The sequence below is a fragment of the Haliotis cracherodii genome, unplaced genomic scaffold, assembly GCF_022045235.1.
Source record: "Haliotis cracherodii isolate W230 unplaced genomic scaffold, xgHalCrac1.p SCAF_40, whole genome shotgun sequence".
Taxonomy (NCBI): Eukaryota; Metazoa; Mollusca; class Gastropoda; order Lepetellida; family Haliotidae; genus Haliotis; species Haliotis cracherodii.
This window is the reverse complement of record NW_027266298.1, coordinates 1,150,961-1,174,475: the sequence shown is the minus strand read 5'-3', so window position 1 is coordinate 1,174,475 and position 23,515 is coordinate 1,150,961. Positions and strand designations below refer to the sequence as shown.

Sequence of the window (23,515 nt, the reverse complement as noted above, 5' to 3'; positions counted from 1 at the left end):
GGAGCTAAGCATCACCAGATTGGCCCATGAGCCACCGCCTTCTGGGCATAGGGCTCTAAGCAAGTTTTATACATTGATAGATACAGTAGAAACATTTAGAATATAATATATTTCATTAATACCAAATGTTTGTGCAAATAAAGTGTATGCACAGAGCCTGACATGACCAGCCGATTGATAGGACCGGGCCATCCCTACCACCCGTCTAGGGTCGAAGTGGTGTGTTGGACTAAGGAGCACTATTGCCGGCTCCGTCGCCCTCAACCACCAGATTCCCTTCCTCTGCCGACACAGGGTCGCAGCCCACAGCAAACAGGCTGCCCAAATCGGTCGCCTTGTACGACAGCAATTGGGTGCTGAGGACACATTCTTGTTCATCTTCCCCAGGTCCCCACGGGGAAAGGATAATCCTACCCAATATTTTGCTAAAAACGTCCACGTTTCTGAGCAACCATTAACAAGTTTTTGTATATGTTTTAACTGAAAAAGACTGTCATTTCGACTTGATACATGTATATGTATCTCACCAAGGCCACCCTTCAAAACAGATTTGTATAAAACGGAGCGCCTAATAAGCTCAGCAGTGGACTGCCAAAATCGAAAAGTTTCCCTCTGGAAGGGGAAGAGAAATGTGCTGATAACTATGACTGAGCTGGATATGTCAGTATATAAAATTTTGACCCATTTTTTGAAATTTGGACCGAAGCCAAAAGTGTGTAAAAGTTTAAACAAAAACTGGTGAGAAACTCAATCAAAGGCTTTCTCTTGGTCTAAGCTAATTAAGGCACATGGGAGATTTTTTCCTCCACGTAATCAAGCACATTACGATGTAAATGGCAATTATCATGAATATCGGGAACAGCACAAGTCTGATCTTGATGGACCACTTCACCTATGACATTGCCCAAAGAAGTGCATAAAAATTTGGAAATCATTTTTACATCGACGTTTAGTAAAGATATTGGGCGCCAATTACGTACATAAGGGGCATTATTGACATCTTTACATAGAAGAGTAATATAAGATTTGTATGACGAATTAGGCAAAGAGCCTTCCGAAAAACAGATTGACAAGACAAAGTAAGACAGCACCGAGAACATCAAAAGTAAACACATAAAACTTCTTGGTAAGACCGTCTGGACCTGGTGACTTATCAGTCCCCATTGCCTTAAGGGCACCTAAAATTTCGTTTTTTTGTAATATCACCTTCTAGTGAGTCCGAAACAGCAGAGTCCATAACAGGTAAATCATCAAGAAATTCATTGCTAATTTCTTCATGCATGGGATCGGCTGCCAAAAGTTCTGAATAGTATTTAACGAAAACACCCATGATATCTTGAGAGGTCCAAAATTGCATTAATTGATTTTAATTGTCCTCTCTTTACTTCCTTACGGAAAAAGTAACTAGAAGGTTGTTCTCCTAATTCTAACACTTTAACCTGAGATCGGGATAAGGTAGCCATAAAATTTGTTCAATTCCAAATCTTAAATTTGTTTTTTGATTTCTACAATTTGGTCAATATACAACCCAGGACGGCAAGATTTTAGCATGACATAAATTTTTATATTGGAATTCTAATTTTTTGCGGTGACCGAGATTCATTACGCATTTTGAGTATAAGTTTAATAAAATTCTGTATTTTAATTTTAAAATCGTCCCACCAGTCCACAGTTATTTCTTTTAAAGCAGGGACGTTACTGGTACAAAATGACGCAAATAATTTTTTAAAAGCTATATCCAAAATAGGGTTATTACACTTCCAATATGATGGCCCAAAATTTATGCCTTCAAAAGCTCTAAGACTTACCGCTACGTAATCGTGATCAGAAAAACAGCATGGGGTAATTGTTGTAGAGTCGACAGCTGATAGAAGGTTGGAGGAGAGAGAGAACTGTTCAAGCCGGGACCCAACACCAGTAGAGTTACGCCAGGTAACTGCCACCTTATCTGGAAATAAAGAACGGAAAATGTCAGTTATGGAAAAATCGGAGACCCACCTGTCAATAATATTAGCCCCTTGTTGATTGCTTTTTTTAATTACTTCCTATTTTATCAAATTTCAAATTACAAATACAGTTAAAATCAGCCCCCAAAACCATTAATTTGTTAGTTACTAAATATTTAGATATGTCTTGAAATTAGGTGCATAGATATTTATTAATCTTATTTTTGTTTCATTTATCTTTCTATCTATTACAACATATCTTCCTTCTTTATCGAAATTATATTTCTCTACCTTAACATCAATTCTTGAATTAATAATTATACCAAGTCCTCTACTGACATTGGTACCAAAGGCCCAAAACCCATTTCCCTGAAATTTAGATTCATAAAATGTTGCTAAATTCAAATTATACATGTCAGTCTCCTGAAGAAATAGAAAATCAATGCCTGAATTAATTTTTTTAGACAATATATTACTTTTAGTTTGCTGTTCAATAAGCCCATTACAATTAATTGTTACAAAATTAAACATGTTTGTTGTTGTTGCTTGGTTTTTTTAAAAGAGAAATACAGCTAATGTAAAACAATGTATACACAAAAGCACTCCTTATGAATAAGTAGGAAAATTTGATTCGCAATTCAGTCTTATAGTCCGGGGGCGTAGCATAGTTCGTTATCGTTTGGCTGTGTTGATTAACCCAACTCAGGTGTCATTTAGCCGTGCCGTGCTGGATTCCCTTGACCTTGACTGGGAGGCTGGCAAGATGGCTGCTCGGGCAGCCTCAGACACGCCCTGGGAAACATGACTGGATTGCCTTGGTCTTTTCCCATTTCCACCCAGATCCACTATTATTCCTCCCCTTCTTTCCTTTTCTTTGTTGAGACCTGCCCCTTTCTAGATTTGGAAAATCAGTCTGACTGATGTAAGCAAAGAACTCCTGGGACTGCTGTTGCCACACACTCCCTCCCCTCCTTTTCACCACCCGTATAATCCATCTCCCCCTTAGCATTTTCACTGTCATTAATATCTAATGAATCGTCACTCTCGTCCAAAGTTTCTCTCTCCACGCTCTCCATCTCATTCTCTTCCCTTTCTTTTTTCTCCCTTTCCTCCCTCACCCTCATTTCCTTTAACCTTTCCTCAGCCATTTCCTGTTCTCTGACTCTATTCCTATTCCAAACCCCTGCACATTGTGCCCTTGTGTGACCTTTCCTATAACATTTAAAACACAATTCCATCAACCTTTCCTCGGCCATTTGCAGTTCTCTCGTTCTATTCTATTGTGCCCTTGTGTGACCTTTCCGATAACATTTAAGGCATGGTGACTCCCTATGGGGCATAGTCACAAGCATTGCCTTCCCTCCCAATTTGACAATGTAGGGCATGATTTCTTTTGAGTTTTCATCAATTTCCATGGTTACATTTCGCACTCCAGTGACCATGGGAACTCCCTCCACGTCTTCAGTTCATATTCAACACTCAGAACTTTCCCATAATAAGGAAAGAAGCGTGATAAGAATTCCCTCCAAATGTTATGTATGGCTTAATCTTCTTGGCGCTCTCGTCTATCTCCATTGTCACGTTCCTTACTCCTGTGAACATGGCAACTAAATCCATGTCTTCAATTACATTATCCACGCTTAGCACTTTCCCATAATTGGAAAAGAAGCGGGACACATACTGGTTTTTCACAGTTGCATGCAACCAAGGAATGCTTCAGGTTATGACTTGTCTGTCATAAGAATTAAAGCTGGTGAACTTGAAGCCCACCATATCAGTCAGTTTTCCAAATATCTCTGATGTTTCTGACGTTGAAAATCAGGGTGTTGTGAACGAAACACAGCCAGTAAATCAGCCTTGTTAAAGTCTTGTATCCTACGGCCATTTCAGATCCAATACAGCTGTTTTCGGGTCGACTAAATAGTATTGCTGACAAAACAATTCCAAAGTCCTCTGCAAATCCTCATGTTCGTAAACCATGGTTTACCAATGAATGCAAACAAGCAAGGAAGTGTAGGAAGAAAGCAGAAACATAATTCCGCAAATATCTACAGTTCACAACCTAAATAATGTTCAATTTACTTGTGCCAAAGCACGACGGGCTTACAAACAAAATAAGCATCAATCATGGAGGAATTTTGTCTCAAAAATTAACTCACGCACACCCATGTCAAAGATGTGGAATATGGTTAAAAAAATAAAAGGCAAAAGTTCCAAATCGTCCGTTAACCACCTCAAAGATGGTGACACATTAATAACTGATCAATCTGCCATTGCAAATAAACTTGGCGAAACTCTTGCCAAACATTCTTCATCAACAGATTATGTCCACGAGTTTCAGAGACATCAGAAACAACAGGAAAATAAAAGGTTAATTTTGATTCCACTGATGGTGAAGATTACAATGAAGTAATTTCATTGCATGAGCTACCATACTGCACTTGAGCAAGCTCATGATACTGCAGCTTGGGATGATAATATTCACTATCAGTTATTGAAACATTATCCTGAATCATGTTTTGAGACACTTCTAGATATTGTTTACCAAATATGGACGTCGGGGAATTTTCGACCTTATATGATGCCATTGTAGTCCCCATACGAAAACCTGGCCGGAATTACACGAATCCTTCAAATAACCCCCTATGTCTTTAACCAGTTGCGTTTGCAAAACTATGGAACGACTGGTGAACAATAGATTAGTTTGGTATCTGGAAAGTAATGATCTTACCAATATTCAATGTGGTTTCCGCAAAAATCAAAGTACTATCGATCATTTAGTACGATTGGAATCCTTTGTTTAAAAATGCCATAGTTAATAAACAACACGTAGTATCAATTTTCTTTGATCTTGAGAAGCATATGATGCTACATGGAAGCATGGCATTTTAAAGGACTTACATAATTTGGGCTTGCGAGGTCGTTTACCTTATTTCATATCACAATTTTTATCAGACAGGCAATTTCAAATCTGAGTGGTTTCAACCCTGTCTGATCATTAAAATCAGGATCAGGGTGTCCTGCAAGGCAGTATTTTGTCTGTCACTTTATTTAGTATAAAAATAAATAGTCTTTCGAAGGTTTTAAGTGATTCAGTCAGTGGATGGATCACTTTTCGTGGATGATTTTAATATATCTCGTCGTGGTAAAAATATGTGTGCTATGAGAGACAGTTACAAATCTGTCTAAAAGTGGTCTCTTCAAAACGGGTTACAACGCCATATGGAATTATCTTTACAATACATCTCTAAATTCTATTCTAATCAGTCAAATCCACCTTTAATTGTGTGTTTAATCCTCTTTATGAAGATATTTACAATAAGAAATCATCTCTTGTTCCAACAGTTGGAATAAGAATTAAATCTGTCGTTTCTGTTTCTGCTGCTATGATTAAGTTTCATGATAAAGCTCCCATACAACTGTTTTCATGGCCTTCTTGGCAAATGGTAAGGCCAAATGTAGACCTCACATTAATGAGACTTAAGATATCTGATACTAATCCACTAATTTATAAACAAGAATACAATCAATTGCAAAACACATAAGACACTTAATAATCTTTATTTACAGATGGATGCAAGGAATGTTTGCGCAGTTGCTTTTCCATCACAAAGGATAAATATTTCAGTGTTAAAACAATTAAGGACCTTTTAAATAACGATAGTTCTCATTTAATATTATGTTTTTAAAAAGAAATTGAACTTATTCATAAATTTTGGTGTATTTAGTTAATTATTTTATAAATTTGTAGTATATGATTATGAACTGAGACTGTAAGTGGCTATACCCTTGATGGGGGTTGAAGCAGCATTAAATTATTGTCCCCCAGAGAGGGTGTGTAGTCAAAGTATTTTATATATACCAGGTTTTTAATCGTAGAATATTTGTTTGTTTTAATTTTGGCTAAACTTCATAATCACCAGTAACTGAAGGGATGGTGTTAATCCTGCCAGGGTCTATGCAGGTAGCAAAGGTACTGTAAGTCCCCATGGTCCTCAGCATGGTGGTATACCTTTAGGTTGCTGGTGATATATAGCCCAATTTTACCTTGCATTGTATTGTATGAATAGTCAAGTTTTATGGTCATTTACTAGTCTTAAACCTACATCTGTGATAATCTAGTTCTTTTCTGTCCTTTGTCGACAGGTTTGTATTCTAAATTGATGTATTGTATAATTTGATGTAGTCACTATATGGCTGAAATATTACCGATGTGACTTTAAATATAAACTCACTCACTCGTGTTTTAAGGGGTCATAAGACAGGCATCTTGCTCCATGACTACAAACAGTATCTCCTTGGCGGACTAAGTCACAGGCTCCTTCTCTGCGCCATGTCTTAAGGGGTCATAAGACAGGCATCTTGCTCCATGACTACAAACAGTATCTACTTGGCGGACTAAGTCACAGGCTCCTTCTCTGCGCCATGTCTTAAGGGGTCATAAGACAGGCATCTTGCTCCATGACTACAAACAGTATCTACTTGGCGGACTAAGTCACAGGCTCCTTCTTTGCTCCATGTTTTAAGGGGTCATAAGACCGGCATCTTGCTCCATGACTACAAACAGTATCTCCTTGGCGAACTAAGTCACAGGCTCCTTCTTTGCTCCATGTTTTAAGGGGTCATAAGACAGGCATCTTGCTCCATGACTACAAACAGTATCTCCTTGGCGGACTAAGTCACAGGCTCCTTCTCTGCGCCATGTCTTAAGGGGTCATAAGACAGGCATCTTGCTCCATGACTACAAACAGTATCTCCTTGGCGGACTAAGTCACAGGCTCCTTCTTTGCTCCATGTTTTAAGGGGTCATAAGACAGGCATCTTGCTCCATGACTACAAACAGTATCTCCTTGGCGGACTAAGTCACAGGCTCCTTCTCTGCGCCATGTCTTAAGGGGTCATAAGACAGGCATCTTGCTCCATGACTACAAACAGTATCTCCTTGGCGGACTAAGTCACAGGCTCCTTCTCTGCGCCATGTCTTAAGGGGTCATAAGACAGGCATCTTGCTCCATGACTACAAACAGTATCTCCTTGGCAGAACACCACATATGATCAGCTCTTTGCGCTGATAACAACAGAGTAAATAACTGATTGGTGCTCACCTTTGACCACTGGTTTGTCTCACCAAGGCTCAAGAACAGCAAAAAGCCTAAGGCACATAATCACCATTATCTGTCCAACAGAGCACATGGTTTTGGTAAGGAAAAACAAGAACGACAGACTCATGTTTGTATATTTTTAATTTACACAACAGTATAAATAACCTGCCACTGTACATGGATGTGTGAGCACTTTAGCACTGGATGGAAGCGTCTCTCTTTAGAGGCAGCGTTCTAGGTAGGTACATACAGCAGAGGGTGGCCATTACATACACCAAGGGGAAACAACTCTGAATGAAGGTAAGGGGAGTTAACTCCAATCACTCACAATACTCTTGGTCCCACCTTCCTTAAAATAAAGGTCCCCAGATATGACTTTCAGCTTTTGCCTTCGACGAAATAGAAGACACATCTCTAACAAGCAAGTATATAATTCCTTCCTGACATGATGAAGTTGTTGTTTGGCTTCGGAAACAAAGTCACAACAACATCAACTGTTATTGACAATTAGATATCAACAAGAGTTGCCAAGTTTGTGCAGTAAATCTCTACCTCTGCTGTATGCAGGAAACTGACAGCAAGCCGAGAAGCTGGCAGTAGACATATACACTTCATGCAAATAAAATACACTTCATCCTTCTCATCACTTGATTGTCGTCCCAGAGTTTGACTGGAATCCATTTTAAACACATGAAGTTCAGATCCACAATCAAATTAATAAAACTGACAATTGAAATATCGTTTACTAAATAATTTTCAAGAAAATTGTGACCATTAACGTAAATATAAGTACAGTATCGTATTTCAGTCAGTGAAAGTCTCAACATAAATCTTCATGGGACACTGAACTCTCTCCTCCCCTAACATAAAGCATGGATGTGATTGGCTGTACAGAAGCAAGGGAGGCTATCATACACAATGCTGTACAGCAGGATGGAGGGGGCTGAACACTGACAGATAGCTATATATGTATATGTATGTACAGTACCCTGTGTCGAGATATGATGAATTCATTGTTTGACAACCTGAAGTCAAGCAATACCTATAGGGGGAACCTAGGACTGGATTCTTGTGACATTTATGATAACTCTTTTGTCCGAATGATCATGAAAGTAAAAAGAGTCATTGATCAATGACAAACATGAAAAGAATCCTAACGATTTCAATTTTGATTCATGATCAGAAAACAAAATTTGTCTTACGCTTGTAAGTTTTTATGAAAGGAACCAAAATATTTTTAACCCAACAAGGAGTGTTCCCCAAGACTAAACTACCATATATGGACATAGCTGGTCATAGGGGCTTTGTCAAAAGTTGGCACACAATTTCGGAATCCTCATGACAAAATGTTCTATTTCACAAAGGAACACACTCCATCTTGGCATTAACTCCTATCATCAGGAGTCAGCACAAACCTGTCCTTTCAACAACTTGCAGGCCCTTCTATTACTTTCGTAGACACTGGCAATACACAAAGGCCAGGTTTGAAGTCTGTCAGGGTCGCACATGCTTACTAAAAGGGAAAATGAAGCTGTGGTGAAAAGTCAAACTACAATGCCATGAGAACTTTTGAAATACCGCCTAAAAATAAAACACTGAGTGCACCTGATCCAGAGATGCCTCTAAGAACAGCTGCATGATGTCTGGTACCTCTGTGAAATCCTAGAAATGTTAACATTATATATTATTAACACAAGGACAACCCTCCCTGAAATACAGTTTAGACAGGGTGGATGATCTCTGCTGCCCTATCCCATGTCACATCCACAGTTACACTGTTTAATGCATGCACGATGCATGAGGCCACACCCGTCACACCTCTTGGTTTACACTTGATCAAATCATAATCATTCAAATTCACACAGACACCTGAATATACAGTTCTTTTGAACCAGATTGTAAAGAGACTTTTTATTTCTTTCCGACACTCTGTCCATCCCTCATGAAAAACTGCAAACCAAGGTATAAGAAATATGTGGCTTAACCAGATTGATGTTGAATTTCTTCTTGATACAGTCGTGTCTTACGACCGACCTGACCCACAGGATTAAACAAATTCAAGATGGAGTTGATATAATGCATCATGCTAGTGACTAATTTGGCACACACAATTAATTAGGGACTGATGGGGAGAGGACTAAAATGGTTACACAGAATGATGCAGAAACAGACAAAACAACATGTCCACTGTTCCTCCTGGTGGTTCTTGTGGCTGATGGAGTCTGCAGTCACTTCATCGCCACACAGCTGTGCTATAAGGCAAAGGGGTCTTCTCTTCATCAATGTACCATCATCCATGTTACTGATGTCAAGATGTGATGCAGGGGCATCCCGCAGCCCAATAATGTCTTAATTAAGTATACTGTTTTCTCATGTCAACACAACAACTATTACAGAAACAAACCTCAGTATATTGTTTGCAATATCTCATCATGTTAACACTTCAGTATCATAGTAGCAAACTTAAGTACAGTCATCTTGCATTATTAAATCCAACAAAAACAATTTGACATATTTTAAAAAACACAATGCCCAGGTTTTTCTTTCTCAATGCATGGATATGAGATAACATGAAGAAGTGAGCAGATTCTCACAGTATGTGAGCTGAAAAAATGGTGAACTTTGTGAACACAATTAAAAATATCAAGCCTTGCAAAATAACAGATTTAGCATCAAATGAGTATCGGCACATGTTCCCAACTCTGATCACCTCTACAGCAGAACCATTTCTTAAATTCAATCTTAGCCTGAAAGAAAATAAAAAGTGATGATTCTCATGTCCTGGTTCGGGCAAACCATGTGATTGCCCATTTTGTAGTGTATGTATATTTTTTTTAAAAAACTAGACACTGGACTGACAGTGACACAGGCGGGAATAAGACACAGGAGCTGCTTTACTCTGGACTTAAACAATATCAGACTTGCATGAAAATATATTTGACTCGATTGGCTTACAAGCTTACTAAGCCCCAAATAACCTGCTCATTCCTGATTTGATCAGTCGAACAGAACCGTTAAGACAGCCTCCAACAAACAAATGAACAACAACTGGTGACTTCCATAACAATGTCTACCAAAGGCGACTTCAAGAATAAATATGTCCTGTTACAGTTTAAGTCCAAAGTGGGTCTCATCCATGTGTTTCTATGGTTCGCGTTTCTTTTGGCGGTGAGTATAGGTTTGTTAAACCTAATAACCTAATAAACAAGCACCTTTAAAATGAAGAACTCGGGGAACAAAAGTGTCACACTGCAGTAAGTGAATAACAACACTGGCATTCACATTGTGGAGAATACAGAATGTGTGACACCGAACACAGATGGAAAAACAAACGTGTCCTTTGTGCTTCCCTCAGAAGGTTGGATCCATGGTAAAGCAATCACTACCAGATTTCACAACAGAAATAGTAACACAGCACTTTCAGCAGTGAGAAAGATTTGCATAGCAGACCTGGGTTATCTTGTGTTGCATAATTCACTAGTCAGTGGCCAATGATGAGAGAAGAAGTCACGGTATATAAAACTGTCTACCGTCAGAAGACGTTCACTAGTCAGTTGCCCATGATGAGAGAAGTCACGGTATATAAAAGTGTCTACCGTCAGAAGACATTCACATAGTGGTTCCTGTACAGGGAATGTGCACTTTGAAAATGTGCATCAGTTTTCTGTTCCATGATCAGCGTGTCTTGCGAGATTTACACCTCTCACAGTTCAGCGAAAATTATAACTTGGGCACAACCATTTTTGCTATCTTTGCAATATGTGCACATGTACCTTTGTAAGTACTTATTAATAAAAGCTATAACGAGATTCTATGGTAAATTCTTCACAAAACATAGGTTTCGAACAAAATAATTAAAATGGATTATCTTTCCTCCAAGGACTAACATACAGCTCAGATGTTAACAAAGAGTTAAATTCTCTGTTTTTAATACAAAAATAACAGAGAACTAACAAGATATGAAACTAAATGATTTGTCCATTTAAAAAAGATTTCATAAACATGTTTTTAGAGTTCAGAGACTGAAGAACTGAACATGACAGTACCTAAGGCCACACATTTTTTTAATTTTTCGTTTCACTGGCCCCGTCTACCCTAACTAAAAAACAGCCGGTCAAAGAAATAAATTAAACATAAAAATATTTATTTTATTATGTCTCCCACTAGTAATATAGACCCTCCTATGTAATATATAATGTTCTCCATAAATTCCATGTATACATCACTATCTGTTATTCATGAGGCCACCTGCAAATCCACAGCAGAATGATTTTCTTAAAATAAATAAATAATTTAAATAGCTATTTATTTTAATTACCTTTTTTATAACCTTGGGTGGCAAAGCTGGAATAAATCTGAGAAACATAAGATTAAAAACGTGTGGCCTAACAGTGCATTAGGAAAGTTGGTCAATATACTGAGTTATCTCCCCTGCCTACTTTTCCGACCCCTACCAGTGTGTAAGGGTTGTGAGTATGTTCAAGCAGCTATATTTGATTGTCAGCTAAACACAGCAACACCCAGAAGCTGGGGCCCTGTAGGGGTTTTGTTGCAGCACCCTAACAGGTCCTCACAACTACTCTTGTCTATTATGTACACTCTATGGTATAATACACAGATTGCTGTGACCAAACAGGAGGCTATCATACAGGGGCATAACACACATATCTTCTGGCAAATGTCCACATGGGACTTACTTGTTTCCCCATTGTTGAAACCATACCATGTCCAACAGCATGTTACCCCAAACATGTGTGTTTATTTCCTGCATTACCTCAACGGTAAAATTAAAACATGGTAACTAATTATACAATCTGTGTATGGAGTCTTCCCCAAATGGTATTATGTTGAGAAATTACGGGATGAAAACACTGTGCTCTTTGTCCCTTACTGGACACAAATCCTCAGTGTCAGGGTGACATGCATCCTGGGAATAGTTCTCAGTGTTCCTGGATCATGAGTCAATGTTGCACGCAGAACAATTGCCATTCAAGCTCATGAACAACGTACTTGTTCAATGTCTTCAAAGGCTCCATGAGAGTCTGTTATCTCTTGAAATGAGCACATCAGGTCCAACACACAATCTGGACATGAAATGCCCCACGTTGTTTACAAAGACCTAAGCTTTCAGTAATTCCATTTCTCGAGGAAAGCACAAGCTTCAGTCGTCCTATATTCCTTGAAGAAACACTTCCAGGTCGTAAGGTAATTAACTACCTGTCTAGAGGTGCCATCTCCGAGTTGACTTTCTTAACAATCCTCACTCCCACACCATGACTCAGAACCTACTCCGCTGGTGCATCGGACAACACATCAAGTTCTATTGCAGACAAACATGTAAGTACTCACTACTCGGTGAAACATCAATTTCCACCTACGACTTCTGGCCATACTGGTTAAGTTTCAAGTTGAATCAGTGCTTTGCCCACAGACTTGGTCTGTGTGATGACTCTCTCTGCCCACTCTACTATAGCTATGCTTGCATCTGTCCATTAAAGCACTTAACACATACATAATGTTGATGGCCAGTCTTAGCACACCTTGATCGCTCTGCTCATTCATTGACTTCTGGAACTCTGAAGACGGTCAGTGACTCTTGCGAGGTTGGGGAGTAAAGTCCTGCACGTGCTGTCCCTCTGCATGGTGAGGGCTGCCACCAATCTGACTGGTACATCTCTAGCATCTGCTCCACACTGCTGTATGGTGAGGTGACTCCAACAAATATGCCAATATCCTATTAATGGCACTCAACCTTCACCAAGTCAGATCAAGCTGACCATGTCATCCCATTTCAATCTGTACTCAGATGTAGTCCACTCGAGGTGGTATCCCATCACAATAGCCACTTAAATCTGCAAGTCTTCATTCCATTGTCATGAAACAGACCACAAAATATTCCTACCAGGTTTCGGCATAGTCCAATCTCTGTTAGTAAGAAAACTGGTGAGAGCTTGAGTCTAAATCTGCCTATCACTATGGTAACATCAATGTGGTGACCTTGACCTTCATCATATGAATCTGCCGAGTGCTGTGTAGAAATCTTGTAAACACACAAGGAGCTGGGTGAACTTTGGCCTCTCGTCAGGTGACATCGCCCAGCAACAAGCCATGACAGCAAACCTGCAGAGAGAGAGAGTGAGTGAGTGATTACAGAACAGAAGTAATGTTAACTATTCCAACACCACAGGCTGGTACACCAACCAAGACATCATGAGTCCCCAGACACCACAGGCCAGTACACCAACCAAGACATCATGAGTCCCCAGACACCACAGGCCGGTACACCAACCAAGACGTCATGAGTCCCCAGACACCCCAGGCCAGTACACCAACCAAGACGCCATGAGTCCCCAGACACCACAGGCCGGTACACCAACCAAGACATCATGAGTCCCCAGACACCACAGGCCGGTACACCAACCAAGACGTGATGAGTCCCCAGACATCACAGGCCAGTACACCAACCAAGACGTCATGAGTCCCCAGACACCACAGGCCGGTACACCAACCAAGACGTGATGAGTCCCCAGACACCACAGGCCAGTACACCAACCAAGACGTCATGAGTCCCCAGACACCACAGGCCGGTACACCAACCAAGACGTCATGAGTCCCCAGACACCACAGGCCAGTACACCAACCAAGACGTCATGAGTCCCCAGACACCCCAGGCCGGTACACCAACCAAGACGTCATGAGTCCCCAGACACCACAGGCCGGTACACCAACCAAGACATCATGAGTCCCCAGACACCACAGGCCAGTACACCAACCAAGACGTCATGAGTCCCCAGACACCCCAGGCCAGTACACCAACCAAGACGTCATGAGTCCCCAGACATCACAGGCCGGTACACCAACCAAGACATCATGAGTCCCCAGACACCCTAGGCCGGTTCACCAACCAAGACACCATGAGTCCCCAGACACCCCAGGCTGGTACACCAACCAAGACGTCATGAGTCCCCAGACACCACAGGCCAGTACACCAACCAAGATGTCATGAGTCCCCAGACACCCCAGGCCGGTACACCAACCAAGACGTCATCAGTCCCCATACATCACAGGCCGGTTCACCAATCAAGATGTCATCAGTCCCCAGACACCACAGGCCGGTACACCAACCAAGACGTCATGAGTCCCCATACACCACAGGCCGGTTCACCAACCAAGACGTCATGAGTCCCCAGACACCACAGGCCGGTACACCAACCAAGACGTCATCAGTCCCCATACACCACAGGCCGGTTCACCAATCAAGATGTCATCAGTCCCCAGACACCACAGGCCGGTACACCAACCAAGACGTCATCAGTCCCCATACACCACAGGCCGGTTCACCAATCAAGATGTCATCAGTCCCCAGACACCACAGGCCGGTACACCAACCAAGACGTCATGAGTCCCCATACACCACAGGCCGGTACACCAACCAAGACGTCATGAGTCCCCAGACACCACAGGCCGGTACACCAACCAAGACGTCATGAGTCCCCAGACACCCCAGGCCGGTACACCAACCAAGACGTCATGAGTCCCCAGACACCCCAGGCCGGTACACCAACCAAGATGTCATGAGTCCCCAGACACCCCAGGCCGGTACACCAACCAAGACGTCATGAGTCCCCAGACACCACAGGCCAGTACACCAACCAAGATGTCATGAGTCCCCAGACACCCCAGGCCGGTACACCAACCAAGATGTCATGAGTCCCCAGACACCACAGGCCGGTACACCAACCAAGATGTCATGAGTCCCCAGACACCACAGGCCGGTACACCAACCAAGACGTCATGAGTCCCCAGACACCACAGGCCGGTACACCAACCAAGACGTCATCAGTCCCCATACACCACAGGCCGGTTCACCAATCAAGATGTCATGAGTCCCCATACACCACAGGCCGGTACACCAACCAAGACGTCATGAGTCCCCAGACACCCCAGGCCGGTACACCAACCAAGACGTCATCAGTCCCCATACACCACAGGCCGGTTCACCAATCAAGATGTCATCAGTCCCCATACACCACAGGCCGGTACACCAACCAAGACGTCATGAGTCCCCAGACACCACAGGCCAGTACACCAACCAAGATGTCATGAGTCCCCAGACACCACAGGCCGGTACACCAACCAAGATGTCATGAGTCCCCAGACACCACAGGCCGGTACACCAACCAAGACGTCATGAGTCCCCAGACACCACAGGCCAGTACACCAACCAAGACGTCATGAGTCCCCAGACACCGCAGGCTGGTACACCAACCAAGACGTGATGAGTCCCCAGACACCCCAGGCCGGTACACCAACCAAGACATCATGAGTCCCCAGACACCCTAGGCCGGTTCACCAACCAAGACATCATGAGTCCCCAGACACCCCCGGCCAGTACACCAACCAAGACATCATGAGTCCCCAGACACCCTAGGCCGGTTCACCAACCAAGACACCATGAGTCCCCAGACACCCCCGGCCAGTACACCAACCAAGACATCATGAGTCCCCAGACACCACAGGCCAGTACACCAACCAAGACATCATGAGTCCCCAGACACCACAGGCCAGTACACCAACCAAGACATCATGAGTCCCCAGACACCGCAGGCTGGTACACCAACCAAGACGTGATGAGTCCCCAGACACCACAGGCCGGTACACCAACCAAGACGTCATGAGTCCCCAGACACCACAGGCCGGTACACCAACCAAGACACCATGAGTCCCCAGACACCACAGGCCGGTACACCAACCAAGACATCATGAGTCCCCAGACACCACAGGCCGGTACACCAACCAAGACGTCATGAGTCCCCAGACACCGCAGGCTGGTACACCAACCAAGACGTCATCAGTCCCCAGACACCCCCGGCCGGTACACCAACCAAGACGTCATGAGTCCCCAGACATCACAGGCCGGTACACCAACCAAGACGTCATGAGTCCCCAGACACCACAGGCCGGTACACTGGCCAGGCCCTAGTCACATACAAATAGTATAGAATTTTATTAACCTGTTTGTCATTGAAAAAAGCACTTCTAGGACACATGCTTCGACAACAGGTCCATACAGATTATGTCAAAGAGCAAAATACAGACGTTAAAAGGAGGCAAATCCATAAATAAATTACACGAAGTAATAAAAAAAATATATAAATTGTCAAACTTATATCTAAGTTATTATTTCTGTCTGATGTAAGTCAAACCATGATGACCTCTCGATTTCTATCCAGACAAACTTACTGACTTGACAGTTGTGAGGCCGGCTGTCAAGTAGCCACCCTTCAGATGTGTGGCCATTTCTAAGAGGTACATTCAGATACTTACAGTTCATCAGGACAGTTGTGGGGCTGTGCTATCCGGTAGCCTTCCTGTAGATAGGCAGCCATCTCAAATGGATCAATGTCTGCGTACGGCTGCTGTCCTAAGGTCATCATCTCCCACAAGGTCACCCCGAATGCCCACTGAAACAGAGCCATGGACATTTGAAAGAGGGTCATGGACATTTGAAACAGGGTCATGGACATTTGAAACAGATCCATGGACATTTCAATGACACAAACATTTGAAACAGTTAATGATGTCAATTTGACAAATTAGGTGTGGAACATCTGATCTTAATATCAGTGAAACAAAAGAACTATCTAACAGGTAACACTAACAGGTCCACATCATGATGTTGGTGTCTGAAATGAGTGCCTCAGAATGGCACATTGGTTATCTCCCTTTCATCATTCAAGAAAGTAGATTTTGTATAAAAAAATTGCTGCTGTTCCTTTGGCCTGTGTCCAGCAGAAATAGCAGAGGGCTTACAGTTATGCATAGTCAGTCACCTGGTGGGCCTGTGAATATCCTGTACTCAGACACATACACCAACAGTAGTCTAGTAATGTGCCAACAATATTTGCTGGAATTAACAACAGATATTTCATTTGTTCTGATGGTCTTGTTGACAGGTGAGTTATTTTGGAGGCTGGTCCTGCTACATAGTCACATCTCCATGGTTACCTACATCTCCATGGTAACCTACATCTCCATGGTAAAAGGCCACATCAACACGGTAACCTACCACATCGCTGGCTGGCGAGAACCTCCTCTCCAGCAGCGCCTCCACGGCCAGCCACTTGACGGGGCGGTTCTCGTTGTCCCCCAGACATGTGTAGTCACTTGGGAACACATCCCGTGACAGGGAGTTGTCCGTCAGCTTCACAACAAAGTCATTGTCCACGCTGGAAAACAACAGATTCTACACGTCACGATTGTTTACTAACAGAAATATCTCCAATATATCTTATAGCAACAACACAGATTTCTTAGGATTTGTTTGTCGGTCAGTTTGTCTATGTTACCAACCTGATAGATTGAAGCATGAACATAACCGTCTATACCATCATGATATAACATTCATACCATCATGTTATAATGTCAATACAATAATGTTGTCAATACCATCATGATATAACATTCAAACCATCATCTCATGATGCCAATACAGTCATATAACATATATACCATCATTCATAAAGTCAATACCATCATGATATAACATTCATACCCTCATGTTACAATGTCAATAGTATTATATATCATATACACCATCATTATAAGTCAATACCATCATCAACACAATCACATTATAACATCAATACAAAGGCACTATAACATCATATCACCACATCATACATCAACAAAGATGTGTTATAACATCACACAATCTAGTGACAACATAAATACGATGGTGATCTGCCCAGACGATGCTCCTTCATCTCCTCTATCAGGGAAGAAACACATCTTCAGACTGACACAGATGTTCTAACTGAGGCGGTAAGGAGTTCTCCCAGATACTTACACACAATTCCTTGTAGCTATATCTTTGTGAATTATTTTTTTCCGATGTAAGTACTGTATGCCGCGTATGATTTGTATGGCCATATATACAAGCTGCTGTGTTGAAAGTGTCTGAAACAGAGAATGATGAGTTGAAATCTGCAAACTATCTCCTAAAACCAGGAAGTGAATGCTGTTTTGTGTTGCCCATGATTGAGGCTACCAGTGATTCATTTTACAATTCAGCCCCCAGTCCGAAGCCCGAGTCACAGTATTAAAGAAGTTGTTATCCATAAAAATTGTGTCTATCTTGTCTTCTGTCAACTTCTAAGTAATGCCTATCAAACAATTTAAGCAGACTATTGTTTTGTCTGGTATACACCAGGAGACAATTCTATGCCAGCAGTGTTTGACAATATTAATATCGTACCTCCATGTAAGAATGGTAAGATCTGATTGGTTCATGTGAACTTGACAACTCGTAACGTATCCAGACTGGGAGGGAAATAAATTTCTAAGCAGGAGAATAAATCCCTTATACCCCGCCACAAAGAAAATAGGCTGTTTTTGGATTTAACCACTTGCCCCCTTCTATGAAGCAAAATACTGCATGTTATTTATGAGTCAATAAACCATAGCTCAATCAAACAGGTGTTTTCTATCAATTTCAATTTATCATAATTCTTTTACAATGGCGGATTGAAATATGTCGACCAGATGAATTCATTGTGGCAGTATCACTTGGAGTATATGTGGTTTTATGCGTCCCAGAGAAAATGCGGGACGCATAAAACCACTTGTACCCCGAGTGATGCTGCTACAACCAATTAATCTTACTGACATGTAATAATATGACATTGTTAAAGAATTAAAACAAATTCCAAGTTGATAGAAAACAGCTGTTCGATTGAGCTGAGGGTAACTTGTGCTAAGTCACGTGACTTACATTAACTCGGGGGTAAAGCGTGCAGGTTTTTGCTTTGAAGCAGGGTACAAGGGATTTATTTTACTCTCAGAAATCCACATGCAGCCTGTCTTGTTCATGATGGGGTATAAGGGATTTATTCTCCTGCTGCGAAATTTATATCCCTCCAAGGTGGGATACATAATATTTTGTCAAGAAGATGTGGACCAATCAGATCTTATCATTCTGCCATGGAGGTATAATAAGTGGTTTTATGTGCCGCGCATTTTGTTGTTTATCACTCACGTCTGACTGGCTATATATTGACTAACACGAAATACATTAAAGCCCATATACCCGAGTGATGCTGCTACAACTTATCATACTATACGTCATAGGACAGAGAACCAACAAGTTGTACTCACATAGCGAGACCCACACTCCGACATTCGACACTTGAGGAGGAACTTTTTCAAATTGCCTTCATTAGAGTAGGGGTAAATCATAAAGGGCTGAATCTCCCCATCCACACATGCCCCGACGACAGGGTTGATGTTCTGGTGGATCAAGCCCTTCAGCATACAGCTCTCAGTGAGGAACACCTGCAACTGGTCACCTCGCGCCTGATCTGAACAACATACAATGTGCAACAGTGAGCATCTCAAAGTGAGGGCACGTACCTGTTAATGCTTATAACACACTGCTTCTCAAAATGTTGACACGTACCTGTCAATGCTTTTATATAAACTCACTGCATCTCAAAATGTTGACACATACCTGTAAATGTTTTTATATAAACACACTGCTTCTCAAAGTATTGGCACACACCTGTTTATGTTTTTATATAAACACGCTGCATCTCAAAGTGAGGGCACGTACCTGTTAATGTTTTTATGTAAACACACTGCATCTCAAAGTGAGGGCACGTACCTGTTTATGTTTTTATGTAAACACGCTGCATCTCAAAGTGAGGGCAAATACCTGTTAATGTTTTTATATAAACACGCTGCTTCTCAAAGTGAGGGCACGTACCTGTTAATGTTTTATTATAAACACGCTGCATCTCAAAGTGAGGGCACGTACCTGTTAATGTTTTTATATAAACACGCTGCATCTCAAAGTGAGGGCACGTACCTGTTAATGTTTTTATATAAACACGCTGCATCTCAAAGTGAGGGCACGTACCTGTTAATGTTTTTATATAAACACACTCCATCTCAAAGTGAGGGCACGTATCTGTTAATGTTTTTATATAAACACACTGCATCTCAAAGTGAGGGCACGTACCTGTTAATGTTTTTATGTAAACCTCTTGTTCCATGCTGACCTCATTCTCATCTTCGCCGATTAACGTCCCCAAGTAGATACGTCCGAAAGTACCTACAACCATATCACACGTCACATGTAAATACATCATATATCACACATCACATGTAAATACATCATATATCACAAGTCACATGTAAATACATCATATATCACACATCACATGTAAATAGATCATATATCACACAGAACATGTAAATACATCATATATCACACATCACATGTAAATACATCATATATCACAAGTCACATGTAAATACATCATATATCACACATCACATGTAAATAGATCATATATCACACAGAACATGTAAATACATCATATATCACACATCACATGTAAATACATCATATATCACACATGACATGTAAATATATCATATATCACACATCACACTTAAATATATCATATATCACACATCACATGTAAATATATCATATATCACAAAGAACATGTAAATATATCATATATCACACGTAACATGTAAATACATCCTATATCATACATCATATGTAAATACATCTTACCGTATTTTCTTGAGTATAGTGCGCACCCATGTATAATGCGCACCCCCCTCTAGCGGGTTCAATATTTTGGAAAAAAAAGAAATTTGAATATTATGCGCAGAAAAAATTTACACCGTACCCTTTCAGCGAAGTCCGGCAAACGAACGGGTGCTGAGAAACTTCGTCAGTACAAATTCGAAATTTGAGATAAAAAATCACCAGACATGTTTATTTACCGTTTAAATAGTATTTATTGTTCTGCTAGGCATTGTTTTATATCTAGGGATTAAGATTACCTTGTGTATTTTCTCGTAAACTAAGCCGGAAACTGCAATCAGCTGTACCCACGTTTTCTTGGAATCGACCGGTGATTCAGTCAAGACATACCCAATGATATAACTTTATAGGATTTTTAATGCAAGGATCGACAACAATTGTATCTGAAACTATTTTATTTATCAGGAATAATATATTCCATTATTTTCTTAATTATATGCAGCCTTTACTAAACATATTTAAAATAATAATAACCCTAAGCGAAGCAGCTGATCGCTATTCCCGGGTATTATTTTTTACATGGAACATGTCTGACCAGTCACCGTCAAGGTTCACGCACACGTGAGCACGTGAGCGCGAGAATTTCATGTTGACATAGAATCGTCAAACAAAAACAAATATGACTTTTAACGAGTCAAAGTATGTCATTTATGATATATGTATCCATTCTCTGTCAACTAAAGTTCGTTTCAAGGCGTCAATAGCGGTATTCTGACCGTGGTTGCTGTTAATAACGGTGAGTTGTGCGATCTTCCGATCGCTTCACACACGATTTCGCCGAAATTAATAAAAACAATATTATAAGGAATTTTGAATAAAATTAATGAAGTAAGTTACAAACATAAGTCCAGAAATACAAAGAACACTTTTTATAGACAGACAGTGTAATTACATAATTATTTTGCGTACTTCAGTATGGATTTGTTGACATGGTATTTCCGTGTTTCGTGCTCACGGTAATGTCTTTCCATGGGAGGAAAAAACATCCAAACTCATAATTCGTGTATAATGCGCACCCCCTTCTACACAGCTGTGTTTTTTCGAAAAAAAGTGCGCACTATACTCAAGAAAATACGGTATATCACACATCACATGTAAATATAACATATATCACACATCACATGTAAATACATCATATATCACACATCACATGTAAATACATCATATATCACACATCACATGTAAATATATCATATATCACACATCACATGTAAATATATCATATATCACACATCACATGTAGATATATCATATATCACACGTCACATGTAAATACATCCTATATCATATGTAAATACATCTTATATCATACATCATACGTAAACATTACACATATCATATGAAAATATATGAGGAACATTATTTAAGGGAACCCATAAGAATGAAATGACCAGTTTTGTTGCACAAGATACAGTTACTGAATGCAGATAGCAAACACTCTCAAACTTTGCACATTGTACACGTAAACCATCCGTTGATTGTGTCACATCCAGGTTACTGGCATCTGCCAACAAACGTCACAACCTTGTGGTTCATTGATCAGGTACAATGAAGGAAAATGCCTGCAAAAGTGTACAGACAAGAAAATGGAAAATTTCGTACAGCAGGCATGATTGAAGCTGCTTAGTAAAGCTAAAAGTATGGTTTCCCATCTCACTGAACGATAGCCACACAGGGCAGAAGTAAGTTTAGGGCCGCAAGAAGAAGGCCTAGAAAGACTACTTCCAGGCAGGATCATGCACCATTACATGGAGGATCACATGAACTGTGGGGACTACTTCCAGGCAGGATCATGCACCATTACATGGAGGATCACATGAACTGTGGGGACTACTTCCAAGCAGGATCATGCACCATTACATTGAGGAACACATGAACTGTGGTGACAACTTCCAGGCAGGATCATGCACCATTACATGGAGGAACACATGAACTGTGGGGACTGCTTCCAGGTAGGATCATGCACCATTACAAGGAGGAACACATGAACTGTGGGGACTACTTCCAGGCAGGATCATGCACCATTACATGGAGGAACACATGAACTGTGGGGACTACTTCCAGGCAGGATCATGCACCATTACATGGAGGAACACATGAACTGTGGGGACTACTTCCAGGCAGGATCATGCACCATTACATGGAGGAACACATGAACTGTGGGGACAACTTCAGGGCTGCCACACGAATCCAACTTTAAATGTTAACGATACGTAACAGTTTGAAAACTGTGGGTCTGAAACCAAGACGTCCTTCCAAAGGCGGCTCAGACAACAATGGGCACAACCACTTGGATGTCGTCAGCAGCAGCGTTGGAGACATACCATGTTTTCTGCTGAATCAGGTTCTGTTTACACTTTACAGATGTAGACAACATGCTTGGAGATAGCATGGAGAGTACGACCATGCAGCAGTCCAAGAGCACGATAGATGAGGTGTGTCAGCATCATGGTCTGGGCTGGCATCACATACAACAACAGGATGGATCTGATGATTGTGTAAGGGAACACGACCAGTCAAAGCTATGTGGACCAAATTTCACATCAAGTGGTCATCCAATTTTCCCTGTGCGTAGGTCAGAACCTTGAGTTCCAACATGACTAGGCACGTCCTCGCAGAGCTCATGTTGCAGTCGCCTGTCTGAGACAGCAAGGTGTCACAATGCTGGCCTGGTCAGCTAGATCTCCAGACATGTCACCGATTGAACAGCTCTGGGATATTCTTAGCCAAAGGGTTCGAACCGACCTCAGCGTTACCAGAATTCCCAACAGCCTGGGCAGGTCTTACAGGAAGAACGGCAAAAGAAACCAGGAAAGATAACTCAGGACTGTTCCCATTCAGCCAAG

At 41.4% G+C, this 23,515-nt stretch overlaps 1 protein-coding gene across 2 annotated transcripts in view; it reads right to left on the bottom strand.

Annotated features, from left to right (window-relative positions):
• Nucleotides 1-7,190: 7,190 nt before the first annotated feature.
• The window catches only part of LOC139441432 (tyrosine-protein kinase RYK-like), a 129,434-nt gene continuing 113,109 nt past the window's right edge, over nt 7,191-23,515 (bottom strand). For both annotated transcript variants that reach the window (XM_071222344.1, XM_071222345.1), the window contains exons 9-14: nt 20,067-20,159; nt 19,205-19,407; nt 17,898-18,007; nt 17,118-17,277; nt 16,376-16,512; nt 7,191-13,168 (exon numbers count right to left, since the gene is read on the bottom strand). In XM_071222344.1, coding sequence (XP_071078445.1) covers nt 13,057-13,168; nt 16,376-16,512; nt 17,118-17,277; nt 17,898-18,007; nt 19,205-19,407; nt 20,067-20,159 — 815 coding nt within the window. In that variant the 3' untranslated portion in view covers nt 7,191-13,056. The remainder of the gene's footprint in view (nt 13,169-16,375; nt 16,513-17,117; nt 17,278-17,897; nt 18,008-19,204; nt 19,408-20,066; nt 20,160-23,515) is intronic.